We start from the raw sequence: 14,660 nt of genomic DNA, 5'->3' as shown, positions 1-14,660 counted from the left end.
AGGGGCAGGAGGTTTAGAGGGGATGTGAGGAAGAATTTTTTCACCCAGAGGGTGGTGGGAATCTGGAACTCACTGCCTGAAAGGGTGGTAGAGGCAGAAACCCTCATAACATTTAAGAAGTATTTGGATGTGCACTTGCGATGCCATGACATACAGGGCTATGGGCATTGTGCTGGAAAATGGGATTAGAATAGTTAGGTACTTGTTTGTCCAGTGCAGACTCGATGGGCCGAAGGGCCTTTTTCTGTGCTGTGGACCTCTATGACTCTGAGAAATGTCTGCCTGTTCCCTTAACCTTCGAATCCCCTATCACTATTGCACTTCCTTTCTTCTTCCTCCCCTCATGCTGCCACAAACCTGCCTCTGACTGCACTCGTCTGCAGAACCAGCACCCTCACCAGTCTCCAAAACGGAATAACGATTTGTGAGCGGGACCAGTGGGGACTCCTGCACTCGCTGCCTACGCCTCTTGGACTGCCTGGTGGTCACCCATTCCTTCTCTGTCTTGAGGTCTTTAAGCTGCAGTGCGACCACTTCTCTGAATTTTCTATCCCATGTAGCTCTCAGCCACTGCCCGAGCTGTGAAACCTGGAGCTCAAGTTTCTGCAGCTGACGGCCCTTCCTGCACATGTGGTCGTCTAGGATACTGGTAGCGCCCATGACTTCGCACATATTACAGGACACGCATTTCACTTGACTGAGCTGCCCTGCCATGTCTTAACTCTACTTCCCTTACGTTAACTTTAATCTACTTCCGGTTATTTATATTACTTTATTATATTGGGCCTAAATTTCTCTTATTTCTGATGCTTCTTGGTTAAATGCAAGTATAGCAACTTGTTTAAAAATTATTACACTTTTCTAATTTACTCACCAGGTCCTACTTACCAAGGCTACTGCTCTTTTTGAGGAAAGGTAGAAAAGGAGAGGAGCACCTCCTCCCTCCTCACTGAGCCCCCTCAGTCACCAAATTCTAACCAAAGCACTGCTGCAGCCAAGCACAGCACTCCACTGCAGACTGGAGTACCGTGATGATAAGTTTGCTATATTTAAATCTGTAACAACATGTAATAATTTCCTTGCATGTTTTAATGGGCTCCATCCTGTGCCCATTCACCTATGAAATGGAGCAGTCAAATGAGCTCCCTTTCCCTGACGTACTAGTTAAGAAATCTGTCAGGGGGCCCTCCACCCCGGTCTACCGCAAACCTACTTTCACTGGTCAATACACACGTTGGGATTCTTACAGTTCCACATGCTGTAAGATTGGTCTTATCGGCAACCTCGTAAATAGGACCTGAGCCATTTGCTCACCATGAAAACTTGATGCTGAAATAGGGGCATCAGAGGCATCCTGCAGGGTAATAGCTACCCTGATCAGATCAAACTCATGAACAAGCATAAGGCTGTCACTTTCTGCCCTGAAAAGTGCCCAGTCAACCTCAGATTATTCTGGAAGGGCAAGGTATCTCAAAACTTTGAGCAACAGGTGAACCCAGCTGTTTCAAGCTGCTACTATGCAGCAGTAACATGAGTGGTATTCGCCACTAACAGGATGCTGCTGTCAAGCCAAAAAGACCTTCTGCCCGTCACATAAATGAGTGATGTGGTATATGAATTTCAGCGACAGTGTGATGCTAGGTATGTAGGCTGTACGTTTCAAAGACTGGTGGACCGTATCAAATGGCATGTCCCTTCCGCTGATCGCAGCTGGCAAGTCACAGACTGTATCCAACCAGCCTGTGCTTGTAAAACTCAAAGCAGAGTGTCCAACATTAGATGTGATTCCGCGATTGGACAACATTTGCAAAATAATCCACAATGTGCTAAAAACTATGCTGGCAACCAATTTAAGATTCAGTCATGCTCACAGTGTGGCGCATTTGCATGTACTAGAAGCTACATATATTAATACACAGGGCCCTATACAGACAGGCAACATGTATACACATTGCACCTGTTTCAGCTAAACAAAATAAGTGATAGCCATTTGCTGGTTCATTCCTCAAGGTAATGCCTTGACCAATTAGTCTGGTTTAAATTTCAAACAATGCTTGGGGGTTAACTGTCAGTCTCTGTTAACTGGTGCATTCTCCATGGCAACTCCTTTACCAATCGGAGTCCACTTGTCAACCAATCAGGACTCTTATATAGCATAAAGTTGTTGCTTCCCCTGACGTTGGTGTTCTTGCGCTTGTCCCGATAAGTGCAAGACAAAAAGCTTTGACAATTTCTTTGGCAATATTCTACAGATTGGCAGTATTTTTATAATTGGGGCTCTTCAGTCACTGGCATTGATGTCAAAGGCTGTGTGTGCAACGTTGTGATGTTGTGACCCACCCCAGGTGAGGTTCTCCAAAGTTGTTGATCTAGCTGAGACCCCCTCAATTTGTGTCTGTCTGGTTGTGTTATCCCCAAATTGTTGTGTCCCGGGTGAGGAGGGATCACCTGGGTCCCTGTCTTTGTTCAGCCCCCCTCCCCCCATGTTGGTCACCATAAGATTTAATGTACAAAGGATCCCTTTCGTGGATACTTTTTCCCCCCCAGACCGAATTATGCTGGTTTTGATGGAGCTAATTTAATCAGACTTTCTTGGGTTAAAGGCAAGAGTAAGTTTATTAACTTCTAAAGGTGTCATGACTCACTGGGGATAGTGCACTGAACTGCGACAAATGTGAAAAAGTTTGATCAAACCACCAGATTGCCCCAATTCTACCTAACTGTTTAACAAAATACAAGTACCAGGTTTGTAAACTTAATAAGTAAATAACTGTTTATTGAACAAACTCTCATTAACCAATGGCAAAAGAAAGAAACATGAACTGCTAACTTCTAACACCATAACTTAAACTCCATCCCCTTCTTAAATCCCTGTATACACACAAGACACATAAATCATGGATTTTAAGGGTGGGATAAAACAGTTCAATAGCACCAATTCCGGAGTGTAGGATTTGATGGGTTGATTTTGATCGATGTCTTCCAAATTCCTTTCAGCTCTTGTTGAAGACACGAGGTGGTCTTCCAGCACTTTTCGGTATTTAGTTCACTGGTTTAGTTCAATGTCTCTAATAGTGATTTTCCCCTTTGCCTCTTGACAGTGATTTTCAGAGAGAGAGCAGGTTATCGAGGTATGAAGAAAAAATATTTTAGATGTTTTCTGTTTGCAGGCCAGGAGCTTTCCTTTCAGGCTAGGAGCTATTCAACACAAACCCTGGTCACCTAGTCAGGAGCCAATTAAAATGCTGTTGCCAAGCAGCTCCCTTGGCCCAGAACTCCTTTCTGGCACCATCCTGTCTTTCATGGCACACTGTTCCAGGATGCAACATTGTATATATCTCTCATCCTGTTCCAGTGGACGTCTTTCAACCTGCAGCCATTGTAATTTTACCACAGTTCAACAGAAAATAGAAAGATATGTTCTTTACAACAGTCCAACAGAAATAAAAAGATATGTTCCTTACAAAGGCAAGAAAGGATAAAACACATGCATATACAGTCACACAGGTTAAAAGTAAGAATTTAGCTTGAAGAAACAGAATATACATTTAAAAAAAGGAATACGGAACAGTACTTGACTCGTGGGGAGCAGGTGATTGAGCATTGCGGCCGTTGTGCTTTGAGATTCCAGTAGAGTTGACTCTGCTAGACGAGTCGTCGGTTTCGAGGTTCCAGTAGTGTTGAATTGGGTAGAGAGGGAGAAAGATCAGAATACCTGCAAAATGGTGATTTGCAGGGCTAGTATGTGTGGCTGTTACTTCTGATCCAAACTTCCAGCACTTGTTCTCTCTTGGAACACCCACCAACAGACAGACACTGGGGAAGATTTTCAGCTCATTTTTAATCCCTTCTTTGTATATTCCAAGTGGGAAGTGAATTCACAAATCTGTCTCAGCATTGCTCACAGGATTTCATGATGAGGTGATACTCATCTCTTACTATGTCCCATTGTCTCTATCGGAGGGGGCAATTAGTTTCTGGATGTCTTTAGAAGTACCTTGTCTGGCAACAGGGTGGGGTTCCATTATCTCTTAAGGAGTCCTCCAGCATTCCAGCCAGTGGCTTGTGTGCATTTTAAAAACTCAGGTCTTTTTTTTTAAGTCCAGTATTTCTGGATGCAATTTGGTGTTTTTTCCTTCATTATCATGATAGCAAAGAGATACATAGGAAGAGTAACCTCTGCAATTGCGGCGTCACCAAACTCAGGCAATTGAAAATTCTAACGCCATTTGTAGAAAACTAATGGAGAAAAGAAAACCTCTCATTCATTAGTGAACAGAGCTGACTGTCATTTGTGTATAATTCACTGAAACTGGATGTTTTGATTGGAATGACTGCTGCGGAGATGGAATTTACTTTTTGTTTCTTACAGTGAACCTTTGTGTTTTTTGTTTGCAGTGTTGTCAGCCGTTTTCTAAGCTGTGTGATGAACGAGGTGCTGAATCCTATCAGTAACACAGCAGCCAGTGGAATACGCTTTCATTTCATTGATATCTACCTTCAAGAACTGGCGAAAGTCGGTGCGCAGCAGGTAAAGAGAATGCAATCTCTGAAGAGGTGGAGTTTCTTGACGAGCTGCAGACTCTGTAATCCTGTCAAAATCACTAGTTCTCAGCATCCAGAGAGTCTGATGTGATATCAGTGAGTGTTCTGCAACAGTATAGTCCCTTGAGTGATCTCTGGTACATCAACTGAACTTGGACTTGAAAGCTTAATTCTAATCAGCTGAAGTTGTCTAAGATTCCAGCCCCCCGCTTTATTCAATTTCCATCTCCAGTGGTCAAATGTTGGTTTGATTATTGTAAGCTGTATTGAAATCATCTGACTAATACACAATGGAATGTGCAATCTTTGCGCTGTAACAGCATTTTCCTTTGCTTTGCCTCAGCTGTCTGCAGATCAGAATCTGAAGTTTATTGATCCTTTCTGTCGAATTGCTGCCAAAACCAAAGAGTAAGTATTTGTAGTGCGCCAGTCTCTGTGCTGTGTGTGAGTGTTATTGTGACCCCAACAATCCCCCGAACTTCCCTCCAGGGCAGAGTGGAACCCAGAGCTCTGTTCTGAGGTGGTGTGGCACAGCACCCTGAAGCTCCACTCCAGAGCAGAGTGGTTCCTCCGAGCTCACTCCTGTGGCAGTTTGACAACCCCGAGCTCCTGTTCGGCACAACAGGGCTCCCTTGAGCTCCCCTCCAGGGCACAGATTCCATGGACACTGACCAAATCTCAGGTGAGCCTGGACACAGGGTCTGCTTCCGAGACGACAGTCTGATTACCATGTTTACCCGATCAGAAGCCGGTGCGTGATTACCGTGTTTACCTGATCGGGGTCCGGTGTGGTGTTGCCGTGTTTCACCATTGTCTGGTATGTTGTTGCCGTATTCTAATTCTTGTCCCTGGCTGTGCTGTGTTGCAGTCGAATTTTGTTTCATGTCGTCTCGCAGGGAATTTTCGAAATGATTGTAGACCAGGCACCTTTTGCTATTATGGATTTAATAAATGAGCTTCAGTGCGATGAGCAGGAGAGCAGTACGTGTGAGGATCTGAATTCAAACAGCGAGAAGGAAGATCCATCTGCAATGAAATCATCACCAAAGATGAATGGTGAGGAATCATTCTCATGTGAAATGGGGTGCTTATTGTCTAGGCAATGAATGGGCCTATGTTGTCTGACGTGTCTATGAGGAGAGGGGATCTCATTGAAGTATGTAAGATTCTGAGAGACTTGCCAGGGTTAGACACTGAGAGAATAAGAGTAAAATGCTGGAAAAACTCAGTCTGCCTGGCAGCACCTGTGTTTCGATTACAGTATGAGTCTTCTCAGGGTACCGGTTCCGCAGGAACACTGTCAATGGAATGGGGGTGCAGGTAATGAAACTTCTGCCATATCTTACACAAAGAGCCATTCTTCATACTTGAGCCTGAATATAATCAACAACTAGAGAGAGATCCCAGCTGAGCCTGTCCTGCCAAGGTTGTTTTACATACAGGCACACTTCCAATGGAGTTATAAAATACAAGCAGGAGGAGGCCATTCAGCCTCTGGAGCCTGCTTCCCTGTTCAGCTAGATCATTTTCCAGCTCACTACTTGTTCAACGCCAGTTGCTTGTTTGCCATTCGTGACTGGAATTCTGTTTGATTTTCTCTTTCTTTGCCCAGGGGTAGCAGATTTTCTCCTCCTATCATCTGCCTGCACACACATGCCTCAAGGCCTAAGCTTTATCTCCAGCTGGCATTGGCAAACTCACCATTCCAGGCAGTACTGAGGCATCAGGTGCCACCATGTGTGAGTACAAATACGTGATGAGGAACACCGATATAACACGCTGTCCCTCCCAGAAAATGAGAATTTTCATTTTGCCTTGGCGTGGGAAGAGTGGGAGGAGCAGACAATCCACTGGGAGCAGTCTTAAAATCAACCTTCAGATAGGGCTCTGCGAGGTTCAGAAGCTGTGCTGTCTTTTATGTTTGGAGCACTTGTGATTTCAGAAACACTGCAAAACTTCCAGATTAATGTGTTAAACCTACAGCTGGGTGCAGAAGAATTTAAAAGTTCCCCGGTGTTGAAATAATGATCAGGTTGTCACATTTGCACAGGTTCCACATCTGAGAAAGGTGACGAGTTGCTGAAGCTGCATAGAGAGGGAGAGAACTCGAATCAGTCTGGATATGATGATGACATCGGACCTGTCCTCCAGGTACTGCTTGATTTTAAATAACGATAGCTTCTTAAATTTTAACGTGTAGTGGTTTCTTGAATGGAATTGTTAAGCAGCTCAATAGTGAAGCTGGATCCTTTTAAACCTGCAAAAACCTGTGAAACCAGCACAGCCCAGTCAATAGACTTGGCTGCCTTGGAGCATAGCTTGGTCCCATTGGGTATCGTACTGGACTACAATCAAACTCACTGGACTACAGTGCTACAATCAAAAAATTGTTAAATGGAATTCCGCTCATTTGTGGGCTGGCACCAGATAAACTGACGGTAAAATCTATCCGACTGTCAGTAAGACCCAACTTGAGTGAAGGGAACTTATCACTGTTCCCTCACTAACTCATGGTCTAATCCTAGCCCCAAGCTTGACTTGGAAATATATCGCCATTACTCACAGTCGCTGGGTCAAAATCCTGGAACTCCCTTCCTAACAGCACTGTGGGTGTACCTACACCACATGGACTGCAGCGGCTCAAGAAGGCAGCTCACCACCACCTTCTCAAGGGCAATTAGGGATGGGCAATAAATGCTGGCTCAGCCAGCGAAGCCCACATCTTGAAAATGATTTTTTAAACCTATTAAAGGAAGAGAATTGCAGCAAGCAGCAGAGGGTTTAACATTTTACAACTGTTAATAGAGGTAAATCATGTGGGGTCTGGTAAAATTAATTCTAAAGGTCAGGATCAGGTACATATAATGAATAGATTCTTACATTGGGTTTCCAGTTAGAAGGTTGCAGATTAATTCTAGTCACGGGCAAACATGGGACAAGTTTAAAGATCCACAAAGTCCCTGGACCAGATGGAATTAACAGTGGGTAACAGGTGTACCTGAGTAGTGCTGAAAAAAGAGATATGCCTAAGCTTTTCTCTTTGCACTTGCAAGAATACCAATATAATGGGAAAATAACAATTTATGCTGTATATGAAGAGAGTGCTGATTGGTTGGCAAGTGGCGTTGCCATGGAGAATGCGCCACTGATGGTGACTAACAGTTAACTGCCAAGCATTGTTTGAAATTTAAACCAGACAGCTTGACCCTGATTGGTCAAGGCATTGCCCTGAGGAATGAGTCAGCAAATGGCTGTCACTTATTTTATTTCGCTGAAACATGCGCAATGCATGTACGTGTTCGTTTCTGTCTGCAAAGAACGGGGCCCTGTGTGTTAATACATGTAGCTTCCAGTATATGCATATGCACCACATTGCAAGCCCAACTGACAATCTTAAACTGCTTGTCAGTGCAATTCTAGCGTCTGGTTACTGTTAAGGGACCCATACACCACTCCCACGTTTCCCTTGTTAATACCTTTCTGGCCTTGTCTCTACTCTTAGATTTACCACATCCTCCAAAATTTGATCCCTATTTAGTTTCAAACCCTCTCTACTTCCCTAGTTATGTGGCTTGCAAGAACATCAGTCCCAGCACAGCTCAGGTGTAGACTGTTCCAACGGTACAGATCCCACTTTCTCCAGTACAGGTGCCAGGGCCCCATGGACTGGAACTCTCTTCCTCTATATCAACCTTTGAGCCATGCATTCATCTCTCTAATTTCATTTACCCTGTGCTAGTTTACACGTGGCTCAGGTAATAATCCAGAAATTATTACCTTTGAAATTCTGCTTTTTAACTTGGTTCCGAGCTCCTCATACCCTCATGCAGAATCTCTTTCCTAGTTCTACCTGTGTCATTGGTAATTACATGGACCACAACAACTGGGCCCTCATCCTCCCACTGTAAGTTCCTCTCCAGCCCTGAGCACAGATCCTGAGCAGACAACACAGCCTTCTGGATTCTCGTGCTCAGCTGCAGAGAACAGTGTCTATCCCCCTGACTATACTGTCCTATACTGTCCCCTACCACCACAACATTCCTTCTTTTGCTTCCTCTGTTTGAATGGCTTCCTGTACCATGATGCTGTGGCCAGTCTCACCCTGCAGACCTCGCTTTCGCCCTCACAGGTTGCAAGCACCTCAAACCTATTTGACAGTTGCAAAGTTTGAAGCTCCTCCAGTACTGTTTGCTCTGCCCCTTTACCTGCTTCACTCATGGTCGCACCCTCCTGTCCCTCATTGCTGACCAAGATATGCGATCCTATTCTAAGAAGTATGAACCGTCTTCTGGTACAAAGTGTCCATGTATCTCCCCGTCCCTGATGCGCAGTGTCTGCAGTTCTGCTTCCAGATCAGTAATCCTCATCCAGAATTCCTCTAGCTGCCTACACTTTCTGCAGACGTGTTTGTCATGGATTGCGTTGGTTTTCAGGAGTGCCCATGTTCCACAGCTGCAACACAATACTTGTCCTGCCATTGTTACTTGTTATTTAGTTGATTGAATTTAATTGCTTTCTTAATTAACTTCAGAGTAATTCCTATGTATACTACAGTTTACTGTCCTTATTAAATGCTAGTATCACCCTCACTAAGAGTCATACGTTTCTTAATTCCTAATTGGTTCACCAGTTACTCACCAACCAGCTCCTTCAGCTGCACTGAAGAATAAAGTAGAAAGAAAAGGCAACTCCTCCCCGTCACCAAACTCATATCAGTTCACTCTGCTTGCAGTCTGCACTCCATTTGCAAAGCTGCACCCAGACCTCTATATTTATAGTCTTTGGAGCTGAGACTGCAACAACTAGATTGGACTAGTTAGCCAACTAACTAATCAGCTCTTGAGTAGAGCTTCTTTATCCCTGCCCAAGGCTAGAAGAAACTTACTTTAGTTTATTAACTTTTAAGTAAATAGCAGTTGAATGCTAACTGCAGACTTGAGTTTTAGAAAGATATTGACACTTAAAACTCACCTCTCATCAAACTCCTATCAGCTCACTTTGCTTGCATTCTGCACTCTGTGATGTTTACAAACTGCATAAAGAATATGTGTCAAAGACCATGTGATGGAAAGTATCATTTCAATTATTCAAAACCATGGTAAGGTACGAGCTTGCTATGAACAGGCCATTCTATACAAAATGTTATGACCTTTGACCAGATGCCCAGGTTTTTAGTAGGATTTGATTTGGGACGAATAACATTTTGTTTAAAGTAGACAAAGTTTGAGATTCAAGACACTTGCTCAGTGAATAAAGCCACAGGATTCCACAGGTTTTGAACAAACAAAAATAAACTTTACAAGATCAGAAAGATACAACAATTTACCATATCGATCTTATACTCTTACATTCAGGGGATAATCTGAGGCACATGTGAATTAACAGGCAAACTGTGGTCGAACACATCACACTGCACAATAAATGGTAGATCCGACCAAGGCAGAGTCCATGGATTTCTCAATAACCCACCCAGACGTCAGTGAACGCTGAGTCAACCAACCTCACTGAAACTCTGTCTCCCTCTCTCTCTCTCTCTCTCTCTCTCAAGGGATTCCCATCTTCGCCTTCCAACATCTAACCTGGGAATTCCCTCCAAAAGTAGCCATCGTGGACAGCATCAACAACAGCCCACCTCACAGGATTTCAATCTCATCTCCCTAAATTCTGTTCCCCCAGATTCCCGAGTCTGCACTCAGGCAGCGACTCTCAAGCACATCTTCGGCTGTGCCAAGCAGAACAGTAGAGCTCAGTACAGCTCCAAAGTGGTACCTTCGCCCCAGGGGCCCACAGCCCGGAGTTACCAACCTTTGGCTGTCAACTTTGATATTCAGCGCTTGCCCTGGTCCCGGTTTGATGACCAGCCCTTCCCCTGAGCCCTCTTCGCTTAAAGTCTGTTAACTGCAACTCTTTACCTACTTTCTAACTTAACTGGGAGCTCTTCCTGTCCCTGACCCCTGCCTGGGACACTTGCCAGCGATGACCCAGGTTTTCACGCTGTTGTTCTTCATGCCCAGGCGTGCTGGGCCAGTTGTGGGCCCAGAGAATGTAAAGGTGCAGATCCGCACATGTGCTGCCCACTCCTGGACTTCCCACACTCCTACGAGGTATGTGTAGTTTTCATAAAAGCAGGAGAATGCTTGGGAACCTTGTGTGGGATATTAGGAAAACAGTTTCACCTTCCACTACCCCTCCCCCCAAAGTGTTTTGTGGTCCTTTTGTTAATGCTTCCTAGCTGTTCTTTCAGCAGGTGGGGTATGCTGAAGAATTGTCTCTTTTTGGAGAACAGTTTACATTTCTATATAGCATTTCACAACTTAAGGATACCCCAAAGCTCTTTACAGCAAATGAAGTGTTTTTTATCAGTTTAGCCTCTGTTGTAATACCAGAATGGATAATGCATTAATAGCAGCAGAGTCTTCGTTGCCTCAGGGCTCATCATTTGCAATTTGGAACATGAGGCATACTAAAGTTCTGTTGTTTCTTATTGGTGCGCAGTTCGACTATGCAGCTCTTGCTGATCGATTGTTCCAGCTCTCCAGCAGGGGAAGCACTCCAGCCCAGAACAGGAAGCGTCTCTATAAGTTAGTGAAAAAGTAAGTGCCTTTCTGTGCATTTTGGTATTAGATTCTGTCTAAACAAATGCCCCTTTCATTTTCCAACCTTCTCACTAATCCCAGCCATATCTCACAGACCCTGGGTACTGTAATACTGTAGAATTTGTGTGACTGCTCATATTTCCTTGTCTTGCTCTAAGCACTGTTCTTTTTTCTCCCCATTAGGTTCCGGGATTTAGCTGAAGGTGGGCGAGCTTCACCCAGTCTATACCATGTGCTGGATATTTTGCAGCTTATTCAAAGGAATGACTAATCTCAACAAGAGATGACCTTCAGGGGTCAATTTTCAAACTTCTAGCTTTCTAACTTTTGAATGAGCTGAGGTGCTTGAATAGGTTCAGGGAGTGAGGGATGAGCTGAGCTTTTCTTGTGACACAGAAGAGTTGAATAAATACAGGAGCCTGATACACCAGTTTAGCACTGAGCAAATGATTCATTCCTCTGCGTACACCACAGGAATGGAAGGTGGTAAATGGAACTGTTCGATTGATCCACTAGAGGGAACTTTCCTAATATAAAGGCAGCTTTGCTCTATATCTAACCTTGTGCTGTACCTGTCCTGGGAGAGCTTTTAAAAATTAATTCACAACATGTGGGTGTCGCTGGCCAGACCAGCATTTATTGCCCATCCCTAGTTGCCCTTGAGAAGGTGGTGAGCTGTCTTGAGCCGCTGCAGTCCATGTGGTGTAGGTACACCCACAGTGCTGTTAGAGAGGGGGTTCCAGGATTTTGACCCTGTGGCAGTGAAGGAACGGCGATATATTTTCCAGTCAGGATGCTGAGTGACTCGGAGGGGAACTTGCAGGTGGTGGTGTTCCCCTGTGTTTACTGGCATTGTTCTTTTAGATGGCAGCAGTCGTGGGTTTGGAAGGTGTTGTGTAAGGAGCCTTGGTAAATTCCTGCGGTGCATCTTGTAGATGGTACACACACTGCTGCTACTGTGCATCGGTGGTGGAGGGAGTGAATGTTTATGGATGTGGTGCCAATCAAGTGGGCTGCTTTGTCCTGGATGGTGTCCAGCTTCTTGAGTATTGTGGAAGCTGCACTCATCCAGGCAAGAGGGGAATATTCTATCACACTCCTGACTTGTGCCTTGTAGATGGTGGACATGCTTTGGGGAGTCAGGAGGTGAGTTACTCGTCACAGGGTTCCCCACCTTTGACCTCTTGTAGCCACAGTATTTATATGGCTAGTCCAGTTCAGTTTCTGGTCAATGGTAACCCCGAGGATGTTGATAGTGGGGGATTCAGTGATGATAATGCAATTGAACATCAAAGGGCAATGGTTAGATTTGCTCTTGTTGGAGTTGATCATTGTCTGGCACTTGTGTGACGTGATTGTTTCTTGCCACTTGTTAGCCCAAGTCTGGATATTGCCCAGGTCTTGCATTTAGATATATACTGCTTCAGCTTGATGTGGACTGTGTAGAGGGTGCTTTACTCTGTATCTACCCCCCGTGCTGTACCTGTCCTGGGAATGTATGGCCAAAAAGAGAAATGATCAATTCTCCTTGCTGTGCAACCTATTAACAAATGAACTATGGATAGAACCTGACATGGAATTTCCCTGTCATTCTGAAATGTCATCAGTAAGGCAGGTGTAGAGTTCAGTTACTTCTTGATTACTGAACCCTGCTGTGAAAGTTGGCAAAAACGCTCTTTAGCAGAATACTGGTTAAGCAAAGTAGGCAGCCTGTAACAGTCCTGGACATAGGATGGGTTCAGATCAGGTCCTGCTGCTCTTCACACTCCCTACTGAGTAGAGCTGATTAATGAAGGTGCTGATGGTTTGCAGTGAGTTGAACTATGGATAAGTGTGTTTTGCAGTCAGTATTCGTTGAATCTTACATCACCTTGGAGGCCATTCAGCCCATCATCCCTCTACTGACACTTCAGTAGCTCTCTCCATTTGGTCACTTTTCGCAAGCTCTTTCAAATGTTTTCCTTTTCAATAATTATCTAATTCCTATTTGGAAAGTTTTAATGAAATGTGCTTCCTGCACCTGCCTTTTTGGCAGTACATTCGAGATCATGATAACTTGGTTTGTGAAACAGCTCCATTTGTCAATTATCTGAAAACTGTCCTCTGAACAAAACTGTGGCAGATAGAGTTCAAAGTGAGGTGGAAGAGTGCAGAACAAGGCATAAAAGGTTTAGTTTTTTTTTTGTTTTTGTGCTCTCTACCTCAATAGAAATTAGGATCACCATGTACCTTTTTAACGTCTCTGTGAGCTTGTCGTGTGATTATGCAATGTGAAATCTGTGTTTCGTGCGCAGGAATCTTTCCACAAGATGATTTCCCTGAAGAGCTGTCTACAGATGAGGAGGATGAGGATTTTTGCAGGAGAAAGAGAAAGAAGAAACAAAGACTGGAAAATGTTTTGGAGGAGAAACAGGAAGGAGTAGGTAAGCTTCATTCCGTGTTCATTTGTTTAACATTGAAAATGGGGAGAGGAGGGAGCGTCGGGATTAGAGAGAGAGGAGAGGTGGGCACATCGAGATTGGAGAGGGAAAAGGAGGGCGCATTGGGATTGGAGAGAAGGGGGCACATCGGGATTGGAGAGAGGAGAGGAGGGAGCATCGGGATTGGAGAGAGGAGGGAGCATTGGGACGGGAGAGAGGAGAGGAGGAAGCATCGGGATTGGAGAGAGGAGGGAGCAGCGGGACAGGAGAGAGGAGAGGAGGGAGCATCGGGATTGGAGAGAGGAGGGAGCAGCGGGACGGGAGAGAGGAGAGGAGGGAGCATCGGGACGGGAGAGAGGAGAGGAGGGAGCATCGGGATGGGAGAGAGGCGAGGAGGGAACGTCGGGATGGGAGAGAGGAGAGGAGGGAGCGTCGGGACGGGAGAGAGGAGAGGAGGGAGCATCAGGATTGGAGAGAGGAGAGGAGGGAGCAGCAGGATGGGAGAGAGGAGAGGAGGGAGCATCGGGATGGGAGAGAGGAGATGAGGGAGCGTCGGGATGGGAGAGAGGAGAGGAGGGAGCATCAGGATTGGAGAGAGGAGAGGAGGGAGCATCGGGATTGGAGAGAGGAGAGGAGGGAGCATCCGGATTGGAGAGAAGAGGTCGCATCGGGATGAATATGTCTGGCTTGAGGAGCTTCGGCTTAGAGCTAATGAGCTGGAGGCCAAGCTATGGACACTGCGATGCATTAGGAAGGGGGAAAGTTACCTGGAGACTTGATTCCAGGAGGCAGTCACATCCCTTGGGATAGGTTGGTCTGATTTGGCCCAGGGTCAGGGGACCGGAAGGTGTGACTACGAGAGAGACAGGCATCAGGATCGCGAAGGTAGGAGTGGAGGAGCCTCAGCACTTGCAGTTGTCCAGCATGTTTGAGGTCCTTGCAGCTTGTATGGATGAGAACGGGGCTGCAAGATGGATGAGGGAACTGACTGTGGTTCTGTGGTATAGGAAGCCATTCAAGCGGTTGGGGGGGTGGGGGGGGTGGTGGAGGCGGTGGGGGGGGGAGTGGGCAGTAAATATGAATTTACATTAATGAATGG

General features: G+C 45.3%; 1 protein-coding gene across 2 annotated transcripts in view; it reads left to right on the top strand.

The window, feature by feature from the left end:
* Positions 1-14,660, top strand: part of LOC121290945 (ribosomal RNA processing protein 1 homolog A) — a 55,798-nt gene that overhangs the window by 15,133 nt on the left and 26,005 nt on the right. For both annotated transcript variants that reach the window (XM_041212005.1, XM_041212006.1), the window contains exons 6-12: positions 4,399-4,531; positions 4,889-4,953; positions 5,414-5,601; positions 6,596-6,696; positions 11,041-11,138; positions 11,325-11,344; positions 13,436-13,564. In XM_041212005.1, the coding sequence (XP_041067939.1) occupies positions 4,399-4,531; positions 4,889-4,953; positions 5,414-5,601; positions 6,596-6,696; positions 11,041-11,138; positions 11,325-11,344; positions 13,436-13,564 (734 nt within the window). The remainder of the gene's footprint in view (positions 1-4,398; positions 4,532-4,888; positions 4,954-5,413; positions 5,602-6,595; positions 6,697-11,040; positions 11,139-11,324; positions 11,345-13,435; positions 13,565-14,660) is intronic.

This window comes from Carcharodon carcharias, chromosome 18 (genome assembly GCF_017639515.1).
Source record: "Carcharodon carcharias isolate sCarCar2 chromosome 18, sCarCar2.pri, whole genome shotgun sequence".
NCBI lineage: Eukaryota > Metazoa > Chordata > Chondrichthyes > Lamniformes > Lamnidae > Carcharodon > Carcharodon carcharias.
The sequence above is the reverse complement of the archived record's forward strand: the minus strand, read 5'-3'. Positions and strand labels throughout refer to the sequence as shown.